The sequence below is a fragment of the Chrysochloris asiatica genome, unplaced genomic scaffold, assembly GCF_000296735.1.
Source record: "Chrysochloris asiatica unplaced genomic scaffold, ChrAsi1.0 scaffold00191, whole genome shotgun sequence".
Classification (NCBI taxonomy): domain Eukaryota; kingdom Metazoa; phylum Chordata; class Mammalia; order Afrosoricida; family Chrysochloridae; genus Chrysochloris; species Chrysochloris asiatica.
This window is the reverse complement of record NW_006408709.1, coordinates 3,673,485-3,699,438: the sequence shown is the minus strand read 5'-3', so window position 1 is coordinate 3,699,438 and position 25,954 is coordinate 3,673,485. Positions and strand designations below refer to the sequence as shown.

Genomic DNA, 25,954 nt, shown 5'->3' with positions numbered 1-25,954 from the left:
CCTGCAGACAATGAATTCGGGGCTCTTTCCCTATTCCGATGCGTAGGATAAGGTTAGAGACCTGGCTCGAGCTTGATTAAACTTCCCTTATGTATTTGCATCGGTACACGGCTCATGGGTGGTCTTTGGGGACCCCAAATTCTGGGCATAACAATTCATTGTACCAAAAAGAATTATAAATGGTCGGTGTTCAATCTTTTCAAGAAGTAGCATATGATCAAGAGTCAATGATACTGAAGGAAGACATCCAAGGTGTACTGAAGGCATTCAATGAAATACAAACTGAAATCCTTCAACAAACCGAGGCAGCACTGGAGGTGCTTACTCATCTATGCCAAGAAATTTGAAAGGCAACTAATTGGAAGAAATCCATATTTGTGCCCATTCCAAATCATCCGACAATATCATTAATATGACATGCAAGTAAAATTTTGATAAAGTTAAGTAAAAAAACAGCTGTAACAGTACTATGAGAGGGAGCTGCGGGCATTTTAAGTCAGATTCAGATGGTGATGTAGAATGAGAGATATGATTGCTGATGTCAGATGGATCATGGCTAAAAGTAGAATATGTCAGAAAAATGTTTACCTGTGCTTTATTGACTTTGCAAAGGATTTTGATTATGTGGATCTTGACAAGCTATGGGAAACATTGCAGGGAATGAGTATTCCGAATACTTAATTGTGCTCATGAGAAACCTGTACATAGACCAAGAGACAGTCATTCAAACAGACAATGAATGGTTTAAATCAAGAAATATGCACACCAAGATTGTATTCTTTCACCAGGATTTTAAAAAGCTAAATTATTATCCTATGAAAATGTTGGCAAGTAGATAATGGGTCTAAATAAGATAAGTCAACTTTTGCAATCCATTTATAGACACTTAATTTTTAACTTCTCGCGTTTTGGAGAGAAAGCTATTAGAATGAGATGACTTACATAATTGGTGATAAAGTTGGTCAGCTAAAATTCAAGTACTGTCTTGTCTTTCTGTTTAGTTAACTTAGAAATAATTTCATATGTGCTTTAAGAACAATGTTAACAGATTGGTAAACAACATGAACAACTTCTTAGAAGCCAACATGTTTCTATATCTCTCTTTTTTTAAAATCTCTATCTCCTTTCATAGGAAATGACTTAAGTTAGTTAGAAACAAGATATATTCATTGACAAAGGGGAAAATAACATTTTATAAAGTATTACTACTCTTTGTAATTGTATATTGCCTGAAAAGTGAGCCATACCTGGACCGTGCTGCAATGTCATGGTTAGTGGTATGTGTGTGTGTGTTTGGGAGTGAGGGCCGGGAAAGTTGTGGTGGTGTTAGTAATTTATCTTTGACTTTCATTATTTGACTTTAATTTATTTTAATTGTCATATATTTTTACTATTGGATTGTTGTTCTTTAGTGCTGTGGAATTTGTTCTGATTTATAAGGTTTTTGAAGAGTGACTGGTGGGTTTGAACCACGAACTGTGCTGTTAGCAGTTCAGTGCTTATCATACAGAGGCACACCAAGACTCTTAACTGTTGAATTATGCACTGTGTAATAATTTTAAACAAATGACATCCTTGTAGCTTCAGTCACTCTCTCCCAGGGGAAAGAGGACAATAAAATCATAAAACAATACATTCTGGAAAGCTGATTAGTTTTTGACTCATTATCCCATGAGATTATAGTACTACAAGGACTGTGAAGTTCTCTGGATAAGACCTACGAATTATTCTAATCTATTAGTAGCAGACACATTTGGGTAGATCTTATACCTACTTGAGAGCTATTGATGCAAACCAGACCATGACACGCATGTGGCTTAGCTTTAATTCCAGACAATGCCTCGGAAGCTTGTTTTCTTCTGAATTCATTTCTTAAGATAATATTTCTGGGTTGGTAGTTTACTTTGAAATTCTCATAATGCTGGGAAGGGCAATATACATATGAATTCCTAACACTTGAGCAAGAATTAATTTTCCAAATTGTCTTACTTTATGAAAGAAGATTAACTATTAGATCGGAATACTAAAAGTTAAATGTATTGACCTAACACATTTCCCAGGGCTGTTTGAACTGCAAGGTCAGTGGTTCAAGCTCACCAGCTGCTCCTTGGAAACCCTATACAGAGTCACTATGGGTCAGAATCAACTCAACAGCACTTAACAACAATTAGGCATTATTACATGAGTCCTGGTGTGACACTGTGGGTTAATGCACTGGACTGCAAAGTTGGTTTGAACTGCAAGGTTGACAGTTCAAGTTCACCAGTTGCTCCTTGGAAACCCTCTACAGGGTCACTATGAGTCGGAACTGACTCAACAGCACTTAACAACAACAAAAACAATTTTGGGGGAATTATACACCTACTTTTAATCAATTGTTTGTTTGTTTTTTTTAAAAAAGTTACTTTGACCATCCTAAAGGAATTTTATCATTTGTGGATTAAAGTAGAACATCAGCTGTTACAGTTCTTGTTAAGTGCCACCCAGTCACTTACAACTCACAGTGATCCTGTATAGAGTTTCCAGGGAGCGGCTGGTGAGTTTGAACTGCCAACCTTGCAGTTCAAACTAACCTTGCGGGGTCCAGTGCATTATCCTGCAGTGGCACATCAGGACTCTAGAACACCAGATAGCACTGTTGTTGTTGTTGTCAAGTGCCGTCGAGTCAATTCTGACCCTTAACGATCCTGTATAGGGTTTCCAAGGAGCAGCTGGTGAACTTGAACCACCGACCTTGCAGTTCAAACAGCTTTGCAGTCTGGCACATTAACCCACAGCGCCACACCAGATAGCACTAGCACTCTCCTAATTATTGTGTAATAAAAAGAAGGAAAGTCTGACAATATACCTTTGCCTCTTGTTCTAGGCAAAGATGTCATCGTTTTTTATAGCTAAAGATGACTAAAAACAAGAAACACGGAGTTATTTACCAGAGGTTATAAATAGTTCAAGGAGTGAAAACAAGAACACAGGTTTATAAGAACAGTACTACTTTTAATATCAACATCCACCTTTTGATCTCTGTAAGAATTCTTAAGTTCCTCTTCCGTAAAGTGAGGATAATAATATTTAATATTACAATTAAGACAATTAAATTGAATAGTGCTTGAAATGCTTAGTAAAATATAAGGTATTATATTATAAATGTAAAATGTTAATACAAGTAAGGTTGTTGTTGTTGTTAAGTGCCGTCAAGTTGGTTCTGACTCATAGTGACCTTGTATAAGTTCTGCAAGTAGCAGCTGGTGGGTTTGAACCACAGATCTTGCAGTTCAAACAGACCTTGTAATCCAGTGCATTATCCTGCAGCATCACATCAAGACTCCACATGGTAAGTTTTTCCTTTAATAACAACATATATTCATCAGGGAGAGCTAGAAATAGGTTCAAGACTAACCAAATAATAGTTTCAATTTTTATCTTGTTCAAATATAAATGTCTTTAAACTCAGCATTTTTACCTATGAATGGTATAAACAAAAATAGTTCATTTTAAGTGTGACACTATCAGATTTCATCCAATATATATTAAAATTTTTTCCAAAAAAATTATGTCCGATGAGTTGCTAACAAACTACTGTTAACAAAATTTCTGTCCAAAGAGAATTAAGAAAAGTAAGTAATGGGTAATTAACAAGTGTTGCCAAATAATAAGTAATTATACTAAATGAACCACTTTTCAACAAATTGAAGCTAGAAGAAAATCTTTGAAAAATTATTATTAATGATAAGTCAAATAATATGTGAAGAAGTCTTTTTAAAATAGTCAAATTGGTCTAGCTCTATACTTGTTATGGAATCCAAGATAGTAAAGAATGTCAATTAAGAAGAGTGGCCAAAAGAAACAAAATTTTACATCATTAAGACAGAAGAATATCTATTGAATTTCCCAAATAAAAGACCTTTTATAGAATGAGTGAAGATGGTTCTGGTAGTAGAATTGTGGAAAACCAGATTGTGATAGATAAAGGAGTGAAAATAAAGATGTTGAATTCATCTGTGTATTAAGAAGGAATTGGAGACTATAAGAGTAAAATGACTTCTCTAGAAAAGGAGTTGGTCTGGATATGGCATTCATACGGTCATTTCCTTTTATGAGAGAAACAAAAGAGATGCTTGACCAGGGTTTTCTGTCACTAGTTTGGTCAGGTCATAAAAATGCTTAAGGTTGGTCAAAATATTACACAATAGGTATTTATAAGTGGTTTTCTTTAGTGAATTATGGTCCTATCTAGGCATAATATTTGTACTAAAATGAGCATAAAATAACTGATATTATCTAAGCCTTTCAAAAGTTAAGGGGATATCCTAATTTATAAGGAAAACATATCAGATTTGCAATGCATTATGGTATAGATGGTGGCGCTGTGGGATAAAGCAATAGACTGCAAGGTCGGTTTCATTCACAAGGTCAGCCACTCCTTGGAAACCCTATACAGGGTTGTTATGAGCCGGGACCAATTTAATGGCACTTAACAACAACAACAACAACACAGGTTAAAGGAGAGTCTTTTGTTGCTACTCCATAATGTAAAGTTGCAAAACCATTCATATCACAAAAGTTTTTGTTATAATTGTTTTGATCAATATTTAGGAATATTAGAAAAGAATGAAAGCTGTGTAAATAAATTTGATAAATATGTCTTCAATAAGCAATGGGAGGAAAGTGGTACATTCTGAATTAGCCTACAGTTTTATCTATTCTACTGTAATACTTAAAACTGTATTTCTGGTATCTAAATGTGTCTATATTGGTCTACATTTTTAAAAAATAAAGAATTTATTGTTTTGCAGGATACATGCATCTGAAACTTATCTCCAAGTAGACTAAGCAAAGAGTATAAATATCCATATGGTCAGGTACCTCATGGGTTAATGTGCTGGACTGCAAAGTTGGTTTGAACTGCAAGGTCAGTGGTTCAAACTCACCAGCCACTTTATGTCAGAATCAACTCGATGGCACTCTTAACAACAATATATCTATATTCTCAACAATTAGCACAGACCCTAGTATATAAAAAGCCACTTGTATTGTGTCATTATCATTAAGTGCTATACACTAAAAATCTTGATTTAAAAAAATCTCATTCTCGGACTACAAAGAAGTAATTTTCTACAACAAAGTATCTATTTGTTTCTAAATATTTTACTTCAAAACTCTTTACAAAAGATGATATTCTTCTTTTCAACATCCATCAGTCAGCCCCCCTCTTTCATCTTATTCTTATTTCCTCCTTCCTCACTTAGATCTGAGGATCTTCCTTGTAATTAGACCCGTACACATTATAACTCTTTTGTCTCTTTCATCTTCTATTTACTTACTTGGCAAAACTCGAAACCTCTTTAAATCCGTCTACTTACTCTTAGACTTGAACCCAAGATAATGAGCATAGCTGGATAAAAAAGCACACATTAACATTGATCTCACATAAAGCATATAACCACAACTTTTAGATGAACACTCATCACTATCCAAGAATTCTGATGTGAGACCTTGTAATTTCCTTTCATGTATGCTTTTAGGCATTTTCACCAAAGTTCCTATGACTTGTTGTTGTTGTTGTTATGTGCCGTGGAGTCGGTTTTGACTCACAGCGACCCTGTACAGGGTTTCCGAGGCTATAAATCTTTACAGGAGCAGAAAACCTCATCTTTCTCCCACAGAACAGCTGGTAGTTTCGAACTGCTGACCATGATATTAGCAGCCCGATTCATAACCACTATGCTACCAGAGCTCCTTATGACTAGGAATTGTATATATCAGACTTCTGTTCCAGGGTATCATGGCATAGTCCATATTCCATATGATTCTCTCCCAACAAAACTGTAGGAAGACAGTCAGTTAAGCCACTAGCCAAAATGGGGTGTAGATAATATGGCCAGGATAGTTTTTCTTTATAAAGTTAAGGTGGACAAACAACTCAATTTAAAAATGGGCACAGGACATGAACAGACACTTCACCAAGGAAGACATTCAGACAGCTACAAAACATATGAAGAAATGTTCACGATCATTAGCTATTGTTGTTGTTGATAAATACCGTCAAGTGTGTTTCAATTTGTAGCAATTTTGTATAGGATTTCCAAGGAGTGACTGGTGGGTTTGAACTGTCGACCTTGAGGCCTGTTGCTTATACTTCAGTGCCACATTAGCCATTAGAGAGATGCAGATCAAAACAACAATGACATATCTTCTCACCCCAGAAAAGCTGAAAGAAAAACAGAAAACACAAATGCTTATGAGAGTGTTAACTCAGGTGACAGGGTGACAGGGAGGGTGATATACTAGAAGAGGGAGGTTGGCAGAAGAATGATAAAGACAGGTGTAGACACAAGGAGGTATACAAGGGCTAAAAGGAATAGAGGTAAATAGTGTTATGTACAGAACCTTGGAACAAATGTGTTCTGCGGGTAGATACATGGACAGAGATACAAGCTGAATAGGTATGGAAGAGTGAGAATAAACCCACAAATTCATAAGCATTTGAAAGCAGCTATTTGAACATGAGTATTTACCTTTCCTGTAAACACAACTATGTGGTAGAGCATACAATGGAAAAATGATGAAAACATTTTAGATGTTACAAAATGAGTTGCTGGACCTGGGGGCTCAGGACCATAGTCTCAGGGGATCCCATGGACAATTGGTATAACATAGTCTACAAAGGCAGTACTCTGTATCTGATTATGGTGAGTAATGTCTCAAGAGTGGCCATGTAAGGTGCAACTATTGGTCTCTCTATGTACAGAAAATAGAAGAGTGATGAGAATTGAAGATGATTGGAATCAATTAATCCAACAGACTAATGGAACATGTGAACATCAGTCTCCAAAACTCTCTAAGACCAGAAGAACTAGATGGTGCCTGGCTAGTACTATCAACGGCTCTGAAAGGAATCACATTAGACGGTCCTGAGCAGAGTGAGAGAAAATGTGAAACAAAACTTTTTTTTAAAAAAAAAACAACACAAAAAAACTGTGATTACTGGTCAGAAAGATATTGGAGGAACCTGAAACTGGCCTAATTTTCAGCCTAATGTTGTTGTTGTTAAGTACTGTGGATTCGATTCCAACTCATAGCGACCCTGCACAGGGTTGGTGAGGCTGTAAATCTTTACTGGAGCAGAAAGCCTCATCTTTTTCCCACAGAACAGCTGGTAGTTCCGAATTGCCGACCTTGAGATTAGCAGCCGGATTCGTAGTGTAGTGGTTATGAATCTGGCTGCTAACCTCAGGGTTGGCAGTTCGAAACTACCATCCATTCCACAGGAGAAAGATGAGGCTTTCTGCTCCCGTAAAGATTTACAGCCTCGGAATGAGTCAGAACCAACTCCACAGCACATAACAACAACAATGCTACCAGAGCCTAATAGTAGATACATATATACGGGTTTGGGGGTGGTGGTGTTGTAACCACAGTGGTTATGTATGCTCACAATGGAATGGCCAATATTTCTGAATCAACAGGGCAGCATTTACTGACGGACAAAGTTGAGAACGAACGTGAAGATGGGTGGAATGGAAATAGGAACCACAGGAAGGAAGCAGTATAACTGTTGCTGCATAGAGGGGATTGCAATCATAGAGATGAAACAAAGTATTTAATTTATTGAAGTAAAACTGATGATCTTGTTTGTAAACCTTCACTCAATTCACAGTAAAAAGTTAAAACAAACAAACAAAAGTTAAGGCAGTTGTCCTTAAGTGTCATATCCAATGTCCCAAAAGATTATTCCCAAGGCTGAAACTATGCTTTTAAAGGTCAATAATTACTTAATTACTAATCTTACCACTGTTGATATGCAACTGTGGTTCAATTCCTACCACAGGTAGTGGTTAGATTTTGTAGCATTTGGTATTACTGTTAGTAACTGGGAAAGTATCCTTTGCGGCTTTAGCAATTACCTGAGACATTGGCTGTTTTCTAACAACATCAAATAAGATTATGTAGACTTTGTTACAGGAATCCTTGATGCTGTTAGGTTACTTGCCCTCCCGTAATTTTGAATTAAAGATGTAATCAGACTGAATAAAAGTGTTGGTGTGCACTCTACATGTCAGCTCCTCTCTGTGGTGGGCATGAAGCAGCTTCGTGCACTGCATGCAAGATCCAGCTTGTTCCATTAAACAGTTCTTACACTAGATTGATGTATTACATGCAAAATTTTATGAGAGTTTATTTTTTCTTATTCTGTGAGAGGGTGTTCAGGCCAATTAAATTGTCCTCAGAACATGAGGTTAATACCTAAGAGATTTACCCCAATCATATATAACTTAATTCATAATTGATCTAATCTGCTAATTATCTCTTTCAGTGGAAAATGAAAATGTTTGGATTTGAGCTTTTTCATATTTGAAAGGAAGCTTTATTATTATTTTACACTCAAAACTGAGTTACTTTCTCTTTTCATAGTTGTTCATAGTTGTTGTTAAGTATCGTTGGGTCGGTTCAGACTTATAGTGACCCTGCATAGAGTTTCCAAGGAGCAGTTGGTGAATTTAAACCACCAACCTTGTAGTTCAAACTGACATTGCGGTCCAGTGTTTATCCTACAGTGTCCCATCAGGACTTGGATAGTAAGTATTATCTACCTGTTACCAGAAAGTATAGGTCATTGATAGTGGATATAATAGAATAAATAGATATATGGTATTTCAATTATTGTTCTAACACTGGTAAGAATTTTTCATTTAAAAAAATCTTGCTTAGATCCATAGTTCTTTCAATTTTTGTCATATGTATACTTTTCAGGTTCCATCCAGTCTATTTATTCTGCTGACCAAAAACAGTCTGCATATATGCAGCTGCACAAGTAGAACAAATAATATCTGATTGTCTAACAACTGTGCAATGGACTATGGTTGATGGGTTCTTCTAATCCTGTAGTTAGACTTGCTCTGCCATTTTCTTCTAGACATATCTAAGCTCACGTATCTAGCTCCCTGTTGTTGAAAACTGGCAAAATATTTCCTAACCTACTTCTGACCTTGAGGGTGAGTGTTTGATAGCATTGCCTGTTTGTTTTGCAGTTTGGATTTTGAATTCAAACCATCGAACAAAGTCTATTAATGTAGCAAGTTTTAAGTTTATAGTTTCTCAATAACTATATTTTAAACTGGTACAGATAATGCTATAAAAAATGCTTCATGTGAGCTTAACAAAATCTAAAATGAGGTTTTAAAAACATTCTTGTTGCTCTGAAGAGAAATCACTCAGGTAGATCTAAAGAAATAAAACACTAAATTGCAATATATATTCTGTTCATCTGTTTCAGTTGTGTACTTGCTCAAAATTAATTTACCGGTTAAGTTGGCATTTTCCTTTTAAATGATCTTTGCTGAGAAGATAAAACATATCTATAACTTTTCATTAACTGGGACATAAGTTTTAAATACAGAAAACTTAATCGCACACAAAATTTGGCATAAAAATTTTAGCATTTAATATAACTTATAAATTTCATGTGCAGCAAAATGTAAGATTATTTTAATAAGTTTTAAAACTTCTAAAATATTGACACTGATATCTGGATTCATAGCTGACTTTATCCCAATTTTTCAGTAACTTTATAATTTCTTTTGTTTACATTCTCTCCCTCTGAACTGGATTATTGCCATCACCACCGTGTTCAGAGTTCTCCCATCTAAAAAAATAATATATATACATACATTTCCATAATCATGGCCTCCCTCACTTATCTATCATCATCGCTCTCTTTCCTCTTTTACCACCAACCTTATTCTAAATATATATCTACAATTTCTGTTTCTGTTACCTTATTTTCTACTTACGTCTTTCACTTTGGAGTCAGTTTATGGTCTTCCACGAAAAATAATTCCACCTATTAATGAATTCTATTTCTAAAACCAGTATGAGTTTTGAGTTTTCATTTAACTTACCTGCTCTCCACATTATAATCTATTGATGTCTTCCTTGAAACATTATTATCTTGCCTTTCACAATACTGCAGAACCCTTGATCCCTTTCTTACCACTGGCTCACTGTGACTTCATCTCCCTTACTTGCAAAAGTTTGAATTACTTGAGGCTAAGTTGACATGTATCTGTAATAGCTCTCTTCTTTCTTCAGATGTTTCACTCACAATAATGACTTCCATTGTCATCTGTGTGTTAATGACCTTCAATGTTTCAATTTTAGAACAAAACACTTATATCAAGAGCTACATCTTTTGAAGGTCTTATACTGGTAGTTGGTTGAGCAAAATGAAGCTTTTGACTATTTTAATGTTTTCTCCATTTATATGACTGTTGTTTGTTGGTCCAGTGGTGAGGATTTTGGTTTTCTTTATATTAAGACGCAACCAAAGACCAAATGCTGTGGTCTTTGATTTTCATCAGTAAATATTTTAAGTCCTCTTCACTTACATCAAGCAAGGTTGTATCATTTGCTTATAGCAGGTTGTTAATGAGTCTTCCTCCAATCCCGATGTCACATTTTTCCTCATATAATCCACTTCTTGGTTTATTTGCTCAACCTTGGTGCGCACCTTTCCTATTTTTAAACCGTTCAGTGTTTCCTTGTTCTGTTCAAACAACTGCCTCTTGGCAGTTGTTGTTGTTGTTGTTAGGTGCCATTGAGTCAGTACCGACTCATAGATACCCTATGCACAGCAGAACGAAGCACTACTGCCCAATCTTGAGCCAACCTCACTACTGTTGCCATGCTTGAGTCCATCGTTGCTGCCACCTGGCCAGTCCATCTCATTGGGGGTCTTCCTCTTTTTCTCTGACCCTCCACACTACCAAACATGATATCCTTCGCCAGCAACTTGTCCCTCCTGATAATATGTCTGAAGTATGAGAGATGAAGTTTGGCCATCCTGGCCTCTAAGGAGCACTCTGACTGTACTTCTTCCAACACGGACTTGTTTGTTCTTTTGGCAGTACATGGCACTTTCAATATTCTCCTCAATAACCATAATTCAAATGCATCAATTCTTGTACGATCTTCTTTATTACTGTCAGCTTTCACATGTATATGAGGTTATTGAAAATATCATGACTTGGGTCAGGCTCACCTTAGTCCTCAAGCTGACATCTTTGCTCTTCAACACTTTAAAAAGGTCTTGTGCAGCAGATTTGCCTAATGCAATACATCCTTTGATTTCTTGACTGCTGCTTCCATGAGTGTTGATAGTTGATCCAAGAAGAATGAAGTCCTTGACAACTTCAATCATATCTCCCTTGATAAAAATGTTGTTTATTGGTCCAGTGGTGAGGATTTTTGTTTTCTTTACATTGAGATGCAATCCACACCACAAGTTTTGGTCTTTGATCTTCATCGGTAAACGTTTAAGTCCTCTTCACTTTTTCAGCTAACAAGGTTGTATCATCTGCATATCGCAGGTTGTTAATGAGTCTTCCTCCAATCCTGATGCCACGTTTTTCTTCTTATAACCCAGCTTCTCAGATTATTTACTCAGCATACAGGTTGAATAAGTATGGTGAAAGAATACAACCCTGTCGTACACATTTCTTAATTTTAAACCATTCAATGTTCCCATATTCTGTTCAAACAACTGCCTCTCAGTGCAGGTACAGATTCCTCATGAGCACAATTAAGTGTTCCAGAGTACTTATACTTTGCAATGTTGTCAATAGTTTGTCATGATCCACTAATCAAAAGCCTTTGCATAATCAATAAAGCACAGGTAGACATCTTTCTGATATTCTCTGCTTTCAGGCAAGATCCATTGGACATCAGCAATGATATCCCTCATTCCACGGCCTCTTCTGCATCCAGCTTGAACTTCTGGAAGTTCTTTGTCAGTGTATGTTTGCAGTCATTTCTGGGTATTGCATTTAGTAAAACTTTACTCACATGGGATATCAAAGAGATTGTTGGATGATTTCCACATTCCATTGGGTCACCTCTCTTTGGAATGGGCCCAAATATGAATCTATTCCAATCAGTCGACCAGATATCTGTCTTCCAAATTTTTTGGCAGAAATGAGTGAGTGCCTTCTGTGCTGCCTCACTTTCTTGAAAGATTTCAATTTGTATTTCTTCAATTCCTGTTGCCTTGTTCTTTGCCAATTCCTTCAATGCACCTTGGACTTCTTCCTTCAGTATCATTGGCTCTTGATCACATGCTACCTCTTGAAATGGTTGAGCATTAACCATTTCATTTTGGTACAGTGCCTCTGTGTATTCCTTCCATCTTCTTTTGTTGCTTTCTGCATCATTCAGTAATTTGCCCAAAGAATCCTTCAATAACCAAAGTCAAGGCTTGAATTTTTTCTTCAGTTCCCCCCGCTTGAGAAATGTTGAGCGTTTTCTTCCTTTTTGGTTTCTAAGAAGCACAATTAAGTCTTCCAGAATACTCATTCTCTGCAATGTTTTCCATAGCTTGTCATTATCCATACAATTTGCCATTTTTCTGTCAGTTTGTTGTACTGTGGTGACTTGTATGTTGCTGTGATTCTGGAAGCTATGCCACATATATTTTAAATACAAGAAGGGTCACCCACAATAAACAGATTTCAGCTGAGCTTTGTGATGAAAACGACTAGGAATAAGGAAAGATGAACTATTTACAAATATTTAGTCATTGGAAATCTTTAACGACTATCAGTGGAACACTGTCAGCACCAGAATACTGAATACTGAAACATGATGAAAAGCACCAGAATATTGTCTGATGTGTTGGAAGATGAACCCCTCATGTTAGAAGGCACTCAAATTATGACTAGGGAAGAGCTGCCTCCTCAAAGTAGAGTTAGCTGTGATCACATGAATGCAGTAAAGTCTTCAGGATTTTCATTTGCTGATGGAACGTGACTCGAAATGAAGAGGAAAGCTGTAAAAATACAATTACTAATAGAAACATGTAGTGTAGGAAGTATAACTCTAGGAAAATTGAAAATTAACCAAAATGAAATTGAATGCATACACATCAATATCCTAGGCATCAGTGAGCTGAAATGAACTGGTATTGGCCATTTTGATTCTGACAGTCACATGGTTTACTATGCCAGGAATGACAAATTCAAGAGGAATGGTATCGCATTCATCATCCAAAAAAAAAAAAAATCATAATTTGTCTTGAAGTACAACACTGTTTGTGATAGGATAATATCCATGTGCCTACAAGGATGACCAGTTAATACACTATTATTCAAATGTATGCACAGACCACTAATGCCAGTGATGATGAAATTGAAAAATCTTACCAACTTCTTCAGTCTGAAATTGATCAAACATGGAATCAAGATATAATGATAATTACTGCCAAATGGAATGCAAAGATTGGAAACAAACAAGAAGGATCAGTAGTTGGACAGTATGTCCTTGATAATAGAAATGATGCTGGAGATCACATGAGAGAATTTTGCAAGACCAATGACTTCTTCATTATACATACCTTTTTTAAATAGCATAAAAGACTACTATACACATTGACCTCACCAGATGGAATAAACAGAAATCAAATTGACTACATCTGTGGAAAGAAACAGTAGTAAAGCTCCATGTCATCAGCCAAAGCAAGATCAGGGGCAGACTGTGGAACAGACTATCAATTGATCATATGCAAGTTCAGGTTGAAGATAAAGAAAATGAAAACAAGTCCACGAGAGCCAAAATATGACTTAGAACATATCCCACCTGAATTTATAAATCATCTGAAGAACAAATTTGATGCATTAGACACTAAAGACCAGAAGAGTTGTGGGATGACATTAAAAACATCATTTGGTTTCTAGAAACCTGGAAGTGTAACGGTTTTTTTTTTTATGCCTTTCATTCTTCAGTTACCAAATTCAGTTGTCATTTCAACTTTAATTTATTTGCCTAAAATCCTTTAAATGGCTAAGCTTTGAACTTGGGGGAGGGGGTCCTTATTTGTTCTACCAGGCTCAGCCTACCTTGCGTGTTCTACTTGGAGGCTACACTTCTGTTTTCTTTTCTTCCTACTGATCTGTATGATAGACACACATTTTCTCGGATCCTTCAAATCCAATTTTTTCTCTTTCGTACTCTCCAGATACCTAAAACTTTCTCCATTGATTAGGTAATGATTATTCATTCTTCAAGCTAGTTCAGTTTCCTGTGAATTAAAGATAGTTGCTGCATGCTTTGAAGCACAAATCATTTCACTTCCTCAAACTCACTGCCAGTGAGTCATTTCCTACCCATTAGAACAGAGTAGAAGTTCTTTTCTATATAAATATATTTTATAACATAAAAGTAATAAATGCATAAATATATTGATATTTTCCACTATTCTAATATGAGTTCCAATATGGCACTGTATGATAAGCACAGGACTGCTAACCACAAGTTTGGCAATTCAAACCCACAAGCCCCTCCTTAGAAACTCTATACAAGGTCACTATGATTCAAAATGAATGTGATGGAATTTAACAACATAACAATTATTATAATACAAATTAAAACTCATAACTTTAAGTAGCAAATGATTTTTCTAGACATTTTGTCAATTCTAATGCAACTCCATTTTAATCAAAGAGCACACTATGACTTTAAGCAATTTAAATGTATTGAGATTTGTTTTATTGCCCAGCATTTTCTCTCTTATGTGTATGTATGAAAATAAAGTATATATTGCAGCTATTGAATGTGATAGTCTATAAATTTCAACTAAGTCACGGTGGTTCCTAGTGTTTTTTCAGATTACCTAAATCTTTACAGTCAACTTAATAGCATCCAAACATGTCTTTCTGATGAGTTAAGCCTTACTATTTTGAAATGTCCCCTTTTTTTTTTAATGGAATCTTTTTTATTCAGAAAAAAAAAAAGAAGTTTTCCAACCACACACAGAGGGGGTATGGGTAGGGGGAGGTGTCTGTCCATCCAGCCCTGTACCCCACTCCATATGGTTTTGGTAGCAATAAGGGGTGTTGGGGTAATGGCCCAAAAATAAAAATGGTGTGTGTGTGTGTATGGGAAGGAGAGGGGTGCAAAAGCAGTGGGGAGTAGTAGGGGGAAGGGGCAGAACATTTCTGACCCCCAAGTGTCAGCCCATTCACGAAAAAACTTGATCGATCTTTGCCAACCAGAACTCCAACCTCAGCTGGCTTGATATTAACGAACGTTTTCCCAGGGACAGCGGCCCAGACAGAGGGCGAGTCCTTATAGCCCACGATGGCCGCGTCCTGACAGGTCCCGTCCGCCATGAGGCGTTCCACCCAGCCATGGCGCTGCTACTGGGGCTGCTCTTGGTACTGCTGCTGGGACCATGGACTGAGCTCGAGCTGCCTCGAGCTGGCGGGCGGGGGGAAGGCGGAGAGCTTGGGGCACGAACTGCTCTCCGGACCGCGGCTCTGCTAGCTGTTGAAATGTCCTTTTAAAAATAGCAAAGCTCTTTGTCTTGGGTTTACTTGACATGTATTATTATATCCACTGCATGTTTCTTATATTTAGCTTAAATATCTATGTAAATATTGGCATCTTTATTAGTAATATTTTTTCCCATCCATCTACTTTGAATCTATATATGTCTTTCTATTTAAAGTGCTACTCCTGTGGATAATATTCTTGGGTCTTACTTCTGTATCCATTCTCAAGAGTTGTTTTTTAATTGAAGTGTTTAGTCCATTAACAAGGGATCCTGGTGGCACTCTAGGTTAGGTGTTGGGCTGCTAACCTCAAGGTCAGTGGCTCAAACAACCATTCACTGCATTGGAGAAAGAAGAGGCTGTCTGCTCCCATAAAGATTTACAATCTCAGAGAGAGGAGTTCTACTCTGTTCTACATAGTGACACTGTGAGTCTGAATCAGTTTGATGTCAGTGGCTATAGTCCATTAACATTTAATGTAATTGCTGATATGGTTTGACTGATTATTAATCGTCTCATTTTTTTCCAATTCTATTCTTTGATCTTTCTTTAGATTGTGTGAGTTGAAAAATTTTTTTATTTTATATATTTTTTGCTACACAGATTTGCATTATCTTAAAGGTATTCCTATAGAGATTACTTTGTTGCTCTTGTTCAGTGCCATCAAGTCAGTTCCAAGACATAGTGACCCAGTATAGGGTTTTCGAGGAGCAGCTATTGAGTTTGAACTACCAATCTTGTGAATCACAGTCCACTGCTGACCCAGTAGTGCTTCACTAGGCATCTAGAGATTACTTTATGCACCCTTAAAGTTTCATGGTCTACTTAAATTTAAATAGAAACTTCAAAACATTTTAGAGCCACTGACCTTCCCTTACATTAATCTATAGTTTTCATATGTATTCATCTGTATATTCATCTGCATATACAATTAATTCCACAAGACAATGTCATGAATTTTGCTTTGTGGATGCATATGAGGGGGCTTCAAAAAGTGTGTGGAAGAAAGGGATTAAAAGATAGTGGAATTTTTCCATATACTTTTTGGAGCCTTTTAATATATATTTTAAGGAATTTGAAGGAAAATATATCTGTTATTGTTGTTGTTGTTAAGTGCCGTCGAGTCGGTTCCGACCCATAGCGACCCTGTACAGGGTTTTCAAGGCTGTAAATCTTTATGGGAGTAGAAAGCCTCGTCTTTCTCCCACGGACCAGCTGATAGTTTCGAACTGCTGACCTTGCGGTTCGCAGCCCGTTTCATAACCACTATGTTATTGCTGCATATATATTCTAATTTCCTAATGCTCTTCATTATTTTCTCAAGGTCTAAATTCATTTTTATGTATTCCTTTTAGTCTGAAGAACTTTCTTTAGCATTTCTTATAGTGTATGTTTATCTCAATATGTCTTTATTTTGCTTTCTTCATGAAGGTTTCATTTATATGTTTATTCATTTATTTGCTGAGTATAGAATTCTGGTTTTCAAGGCTTTGTTTTTGTTTTCTTTCCTTTAATCAGTGTATAGGAGCTGTAACTATTGCCCTGCCTCTACTATTTCTGTTTAGAAGACAGTGGTAATTTGAATTATTATTTATTTAACAGGTCATTTTTACCTTACTACTATCAATTTGTTCTCTCTACCTTTTGTTTTCAGAAGTTTGACTACGATGCATGGTGTTGTTTCAATTTTTATACTCTTTTCTATTATTTTAAGCAGTTTTTTTCCTTTATATCATTGGACATCATTTTTATAGTTATTTTAATTTCTTATTAACTGATTCCAACTTATGGGATATTTGGGGGTTATTCTTCCTTAATTTTTTTTCTCTTGATAATGGATCATGTTTGTTTGTTTGTTTGTTCCTGTTATCTGTTAATTTTGGATTGTATCCCTGACATTCTGATTATAACGTTGCAATTTCTTTGAATTCTGCTATAGTCATCAGAAAAGTAGTAAACCTTTTTTTGTTTTCTTGTTGCAACAAGCAATTAATTTGGCCAGACTCAAACTCTTATTCACAGTGATTTAAATCTCTGTTCAGTTCTTTAATCTTATGTAAGGTTCATGGAGTCTATCTAGTATGTCTGCTTATAAACTCCATCAGCAATTATTTAAACCACTGTCTACTTACATAATCTTGGTCTCTATTTTTTCACTACTAATGTGAAGAAAAAGGAGCTCTGGTAACGTAGTGGTTATGAATCGGGCTGTGAACTACAAGGTCAGCAAATCGAAACTACCAGGTGTTCCGCTGGAGAAAGATGAGGCTTTCAGCCTTGGAAATGCTGTACAGGGTCGCTATGAGTCGGAACTGACTCCACGGCACATCACAGCAACAACAATAACAAACGTGAAGAAAAAAATATTTAGCCAGTTTTTATGCAATTGAAAATTGTTTGAACTCTGGATTCCTAAAGAAATACCTACTGGGCTTAGGGTATTTTTGGGGGGAAACTCCAGATCAGAATTTATTTTTCAGATAAATATTATGTTTCATTGGAGGCAGATATGGTGATCTATATTTATTTAATCTTATACTAAGTAGCCTACAATTGTTTTGTATTTATTTAAATTATTAACTTTCATAACTTACTAGTCACTTACTGTGTTATTGAGTTGTTACTTTCCTCACTTCTGTCATACTGGTTTTCCTATTCCACTGAAAAGCTATGGTCAGTCCATATATAGCTGGGCATACCATATATAATGTATTTCATATATCTAATCTCTAACAGGTGGGAAAAGTAAGATAAAAATGTTTGATATGATTTTATCTAAATTAATGGTATCTCTTTGGAGTAAGATCATAGGAAACTTCTCCTTGAATAAAGTGTATATTCTGTCTGACTTCAAGAATTCTTTGTTAAACTAGAAATAAATAGTAAACATCTTTTTTTGGCAATTTGGGTATATACAATATTTATAATTTATGATAATATTTTTTCCTATATAGTCATGTTATTAACAGAAAAGCTTTATGCATTAAGAGGTTATTATATAATATGGGACAAGGTTGGAAACTCTAAGTATCTAAATCTGGTAATTACAAAATCAGGAGTTTAAGTAGAAATAATTTAATGATGCATTTAGGACACTTTCATAGATGTTATCAAGATAACTATGAATACATCACAAATAAGATACAATATTTAATTTATTATATTCTAATGACAATGAAAATGCTTGGAACTCATCATAAAGAGAATGACATAATAATTTCTGGGTTTCCTCATTATTTTATAGTAAATGTGTCAATGAGCCTCATTTGTAGACTTTGGGCCACTTGACAGATTATATATATTCTGTTCTTGGCATCTATAATCACACACCCTTTGTTTTGTTTGCATACCCCCATTCAATTTGCCACTTCATCCTCATCTATTTTTCAGTTTTGTATCTATCACAAAATTAGTTGTGGAAATTGTGGATTAAATAGCCACTTACAATGAATTTAGATGCTAAGAATCTGTTCCCTAAAGCCCAATCACAACTAATTTCTATACCTGCAAAATTTTGAACTGCACCTTATATGATGGGAATTATTGACAGAGAACTTCCAGAGGTTCAAGTCAGATTCAGAAGAGTCCATGGACCAAGGGATATCATTGCTGATGTCCGATGAATCTTGGCTGAAAGCAGAGAATATCAGAAAGATGTTTATCTGTGCTTTATTGACTATGCAAAGGCTTTTGATTATGTGGATCATGACAAGCTATGCACAACATTGAGAAGTATGAGTATTCCTGAACACTTAATTCTGCTCATGAGGAATCTGTGTATGGACCAAGAGGCAGTTGTTCAAACAGAACGTGGAAACACTGGATGGTGGTTTTAAATTAAGAAAGGTGTGTGACAGGGTTGTATTCCTTCACCATACTTATTCACCTGTATGCTGAGGAAAAAATCCGAGAGGCTGGGTTATATGAAGAAAAACATGGCATCAGGTTTGGAGGAAGATTCATTAACAACCTGGGTATGCAGATGATACAACCTTGCTTGCTGAAAGTGAAGAGAACTTAAAACATTTACTGATGAAGATCAAAGAACACAGTCTTCAGTATGGATTGCATCTCAATGTAAAGAAAACAAAAATACTCACCACTGGACAAATAAACAACATTCTTATCAATGGAGAAAAGATTGAAGTTGTCAAGGACTTCATTCTTCTTAGATCAACCATCAACGCTCATGGAAGCAGCAGTCAAGAAATCAAATGACATATTGCATTAGGAAAATCTGCTGCACAAGACCTTTTTAAAGTGTTGAAAAGTAAAGATATCAGCTTGAGGACTAAGGTGTGCCTGAGTGAAGCCAGGGTATTTTCAATAACCTCATATGCATGTGAAAGCTGGACAGTAGATAAGGAAGACCGCAGAAGAATTGATGCTTTTGTGTTGGAGGAGAATATTGAAAGTACTATGGGCTGCCCATGGAACTAAATGATCTGTGTTGGAAGAAGTGCAGCCAGAGTGCTCCTTGGAGGCCAAGATGGCCAAACTTCATCTCTCATTCTTTGGACATATTGTCAGGAGGGACCTGTCACTGGAGAAGGATATCATGTTTGGTAAGGTGGAGGGTCAGAGCAAAAGAAGACGACCCTCACTGAGATGTATTGGCAAAGTGACAGCATCAAGGGGCTCAAGTGTGGCAACAATAGTGAGGTTGGCCCAAGATCAGGCAGTGTTTCGTTCTGCTGTGCATAAGGTCGCTATGAGTCAGCACCGTCTTGATGGCACCTAACAACAACATATCCAATCTATTCTTTCCTCATATTAGGAACAGTCTGAAATAGAAGGTCAGCCTTTATTCATAGCAATCCTGCATTGTTGTTGTTGTTGTTGTTAAGTGCTGTCGAGACACTTCCGACTTATAGCTACCCTGGATAGGGTTTCCAAGGAGCAGCTGCTGAGTTTGAACTGCTGTTCAAATCGCACTTGTGTTCCAGTGCTTTATCGTACAGCACCACACCAGGACTCCATATCTCTGAATTACTAACCACTTAGGTTAATATGGTCTGAACACAGACATTTTAGCAAAGCAAACTAACGAAAAATATCTGGGGGAAAAATGTGCCATGTGAGAATATTTCAAAAGTTTATTCATCCATTTGTTGTTAGGTGCCATTGTATTAACTCCAATTCATAGAGATACTGTGTACAACAGAATGAAACACTGTCTGTTACTCTTGAACTTTGCTGCTGCCACTGTGCCAATGCATCTTATTGGAAGTTTTTCTCTTTATTTTACCAAGCATGATGCCCTTCAGGGGAGGTGATTCTTGATAACATGTCTAAAATATGAGAGACAAAGTCTCACCATCCTGGCTTCTAAGGAACATGCTGGCTGCACTTTGTCCAGCAAAGATTTGATTGTACCTCTGGCAGTCATGATACTTTTAATATTCTTCTCTAATACCATAATTCTACTGCATCAATTTTTCTATGGTTTTCTTTATTCATTGTCCAACTTTCACATACATATGATGTTTTGAAAATATCATAGTTTGGGTCAGACACACTTTAGTCCTCAAACTGGTCTATTTGCTCTTTAACACTTTAAAGAGGTCTCGTGCAACAGATTTGCTCAATGTAATGCATTATTTGATTCCTTGATTATTGCTTCTATGAGTTTTAATTGTGGAACCAAACAAAATAAAGTTTTGGGCAACTTTAATCTTTTCTCAATTTATCATGATGTTATTTCTTGGTCCAGTTGTATTTTTATTTTCTTTACTTTGAGATGCAATCCATACTGAAGGCTTGGTCTTTGATCTTCATCAGTAAGTATTTTAAGTCCTCTTCACTTCCAGCAAGGAAAGTTGTATCATCTTCATATCATAGGTTGTTATTGAATCTTCCTCCAGTCGTTACACCACATTCTTCTTCATATAATCTACCTTCTTGGATTATTTGCTCATCATGCATGTTGATAAGTATGGTGAAAGAATACCACCCTTGTGCACATCTTTCCTGTTCTGTTCTAACAGCTGCCTGCCGCTTGGTCTATGTACAGGTTCCTCATGAGCACGATGAAGTTTTCTGTAATACCAATTTTTTGCAATGTTATCCATTGTTTTTGATGATACACATAGTCTACAGCCTTTGCATAGTCATTAAAGCACAGATAAGCATTTTTCTGGTATTCTCTGCTTTCAGCCAAGATCCATCTAAAGCCAGCAATGTTATCCCTTCTTCCATGTCCTTTTCTGAATCTGACTTGAATTTCTGGCAGTTCCCTATTGGTGTACTGTTGCAGACATTTTTAAATTATCTTCAGCAAAATTTTAGTTGCATGTGATATTAATGTATTATTTGATGATTTCCATACACCATTAGGTCACCTCTCTTTGGAATAGGCACAAATATGGATCTCTCCCAATTGGTTGGCCAGATCTTCCAAATTTCTTAGTAGAAATGAGTGAGCAACACCAGTGCTTCATCAGTTTGTTGAAAGATTTCAGTTTGTATTCTATCCATCCTTGTAGCCTTGTTTTTCGCCAATGCCTTCAGTGCAACTTGGACTTTTTTTTCCCTTTAGTACCACTGATACCAGATCATATGCTACCTCATCAAATGGTTGAACATTAACCATTTTAAGAATGTGTTCTTCCCTTTGTGTTTTTTAACTCCAGATCCTTGCATATTTCATTTTAATACTTGACTCTTTTTTTTTTTTTTTTCTCAAGTTCTGCTTGAAAATTTCTGTTTAACTCTTTGACTTTCTTGTTTCTTACATTCAATTTAGCATCTCTATGCTGGAGAACAAGTTGTAGATCCTTTTCTGACATCCATTTTAGTCTTTTTTTTTCTCTCCTGTCTTTATAATGATCTTTTGTTTTCTTTCTGTATGATGTTCTTAACATCACCCCACAACTCTTCTGGTCTTAGGTTACTAGTGTCTAATGCACCAAATCTGTTCTTGAAATGGTCTCTAAATTCAGTTGATATATGTTCAAGTTCATATTTTGGCTTTCATAGACTTGTTTTAATTTTCTTCACCTTTAGACTGAACTTGCATATTAGCAATTGATGGTGCAATTCCACAGTCTGCCCCTAGTCTTGTTTGGGTTGATGATATTGAGATTTTCTACTATCTCTTCCCACAGATGTAGTTGAAATTATTTCTATGTACTCTGCTTGGTATATTTTCACCTCTTATGCTGTTTAAAAATGGTATTCTCAAAGAATAAGTTATTGGTCTTGCAAAATTTTGTCACATTGTCTCCAGCATAGTTTCTATCACCAAACACATATTTTCCAAGTATTGATTCATCCTCTTTGTTTACTACTGTCACATTCCAATCACCAGTAATTATGAATGCATATTGAATATATGTTTGATCAATTTCAGAATGAAGAAGGTAGTAAAATTCTTCAGTTTCATCATCATTGGCTTTAATGGTTGGTGCATAAATTTGAAAACTAGTGGTAATTAACTCAGCTTCCTTGAAGTTGTACGGATATTATCCTTTGAAAGACAGAATTATACTTTAAGATAGATCTTTAAATGTTCTATTAGATGATGAAAGTGAGGCCATTCCTCTTGAATTTGTCTTCACTGGAATAGTAAGCCATATGATTTTCTGATTCTAAATGGCCAATGCCAGTCCATTTTATCTCACTAGTGCCTAGGATATCACTTTATACATTCCACATGATTTTCAGTATCCTATCTTTCTTAATACTTTGTACATTCCATGTTCTGATTATTAATGGATATTTGCAGCTGTTTCTCCTCATTTTCAGTTGTTTTCCACCAGCAAATGAAGGACTTGAAAGTTTGACCTCATTCACATCAACATAGTGAACTCTGAGTGCCTTCCAACCTCAGGGGCTCATCTTCTGCTGTTATATCTGACCGTGTTCCACTTTTATTCATAAGGTTTTCAGTGGCTAAACATTCAGAAGTAGCCTACCTTTCCTTTTTTCTAGTTTGTCTTAGCCTGGATGCTTAGGTGAAACCTGTCTGTCAAGGGTGACCCTGCCGATATTTAAAATAGAGACAGCAGAGTTTCCAACATCACAGCAGTACACAAGACACCACAGTATGAGAAATGAGAGATGAGGATTGGTAGTCATTCATAGATTTCACATTTCTGGTTTAGTTTATGTTCTTTAAACCTTGTGTTGAGAAACAGAGAGGATAGAGAGATGTTATAAACGTGTGTGTATTTACTGTGAAGTTTTTGAAATAATTTCTAAGGGATAGTTTGAGAAAGAAGGAGAATTCTGAGCCTTGTGCTTTATAGAAATCATAGAACTCTGTCCCAAATCCCCCCAAAGTATGGCTTCAGTGTTGCAGTCACCTGGGATTTTTGAAGACGCATATTAGGTTAGCATACAACAGTAGCGAAAACCACCTTGCCAAGGCAAGAATTTTAATTCCTCTACCTGTTCTCTTCTCATCCTTATGCATAGTGGAATGCTTGACTTCAGTTTTTCAAAACTTTTGCTGTTACTTTGAACTCATTGTGTTCATGAAATAAAATTTCACATAAAATGTATATTCTGAGCACAATTTATTCATGGTGGAAAGTGCTTACTTAGAGACACAGCTACTGTCATTTGTTTCTCTGGTCTTACACAGTAATTCAACAGAATTGCTTGTTTGGGAATTCTTCCCTTTGTTTCCACTCTGATGGAAAGAAGGCACCAGAGAGTGAAATCCTATTGTCTGATAGATGAGATTTTGTTCAGACTGTGACAGTGCATAACTCCTCTCATTGCCCTAGCTGTTGACCCCCAGAGAGGCAGAGAGAAGCACAACCTTGGGACCTAAGACATTTTCATTTTTTCTTTATTTTTGCAACACTGCTAACAATAATAGGAACCATCAGCAGTCATAATGATGGAAAGTGGAATGTGTCTTTCAGCCAGAAAGCCAAGAGAAAATTGGTGAGATCAAGTTACTTAATAGGCCTAATAAACAAATGCCATCAGACTTGGCACTTATATGGGACACATAAAAATATTTTGTTCTCTAAAACCATAAACTATACCCATAACTGTAGCCCATAATCACCTTGCAAATGTTACTTACTAATGGCAAAGGGAACCAAGGCAGATTTAAAGTGTGGATAACATAATGCTATCCACCTTCTCATACTAGAAAACTACAATTTCATTTTTCACTGAAGGAAGTGTTGGCTTTACTTTCCTATGTGAAGACTACCATACTCATTAGTACTGGTACCAGGATTAAATGAAAGGAATTAAAACAACTATAAAATAAATGAAATGATGAGACAAGGTTGCATGGAGCTCTAAATTACAAAGTTTTTCTTTGTCCTTTTTTTTTTTTTTTTTAAGACTACTTCTCTAAGGAGCTCTTGTAGCGTAGTGGTTACGAATCGGGCTGAGAACCGCAAGGTCAGCAGTTCGAAACTACCAGCTGTTGCGCGGGAGAAAGATGAGGCTTTCTGCTCCCGTAAAGATTAATAGCCTTGGAAACCCTATACAGGGTCGCTATGAGTCGGAACTGACTCCACGGCACATAACAACAACAACAATTTCTCTAAGAAGTTCAAACTAAATAAATATTCTAAATAGTTCATTTACAAAAGGGGACAATTTTTTTATTTAGTGAATTTCTCCACATAGTACATGAAATAAATTAAAACATAAAATGGCTCTTATTTGTCTTTTAATTGGGAAAATACGGCTCTGTTAGCTTGTTATTCAGATATTTCTTCTGAGTTAAAATCATAAGGATGTTTATTGAGCTATTTGACCAATTGTACTTTTAACTTTGAAATAATGGCAAGATCTGTTGTTTTTTAAAATTAGTTACTGAATTATCCATGGTAATAAGAGAGCAAACAGATTATTTAATGTATTTTAAAAATATGTATTAAATCAGTTAACACTGAAACAAATGTTTAAGAGATAACCGGGGAGTCCTGGTATGGCACTGAGGGTTAATGTGCTAGACTGCAAAGTCAGTTTGAACTGCCAAGATCACCAGCCAGTCCTTGAAAACCATATACAGGGTCACTATGGGTCAGAACTGACTTGATGGCACTTAACAACATCAACATTTTTTTAAAAGAGCAAAGAAATTTTGCTTCTGTATTAATTACATACTTTTGAATCTTAACTATTTCCTACTAATTTTATTTCATATTATGAAGGATGGAAGTTTATTATAAAGTATCTTTTTACAGATAATGCATCAAGGAAAGTTTAGTGATTACTATTATTGTCATTATTAGTAGTAATATTTGTCCACTTAAGAACAAATAAACTCAGAGAAGACCCCCAGAAAATCATGTCTTTGCATAACTGAGGCCAACTCAATTGGTTTTATACCTCACATGCATGAACTTGATCTTATGACACTATCAGTACATTTAGACAGCCTATACATTTTATGAAATGTGATTTCTTATAAGACTATAGAACAATATAATCTGTCATTAATTGGAACTTCATGTTTCATAAGTTGTTGCTTTAAGTTTGGGACGAAATGTCTCTGTGTGAATCGTTAATTTTTTAAGACAGAGGTCTCAAGTCCTTTAGGAAAATTAGTAAACAAGAACATTTTAAGTAGTCATTGCTATGTGGGGACTAGATATGGCAAACTAGTCTTTACAGGAATCACTAAATTCCATCAAATTTTCTCCTGCTACTGAAGA

General features: G+C 36.0%; 1 protein-coding gene across 1 annotated transcript in view; it reads left to right on the top strand.

Moving 5' to 3' along the window:
- The first annotated feature begins 15,176 nt into the window (after nucleotides 1-15,176).
- ALCAM (activated leukocyte cell adhesion molecule) overlaps nucleotides 15,177-25,954 on the top strand; it is a 162,204-nt gene continuing 151,426 nt past the window's right edge. The window contains exon 1 of the mRNA XM_006872288.1: nucleotides 15,177-15,314. Within this exon, the coding sequence (XP_006872350.1) occupies nucleotides 15,177-15,314 (138 nt within the window). The remainder of the gene's footprint in view (nucleotides 15,315-25,954) is intronic.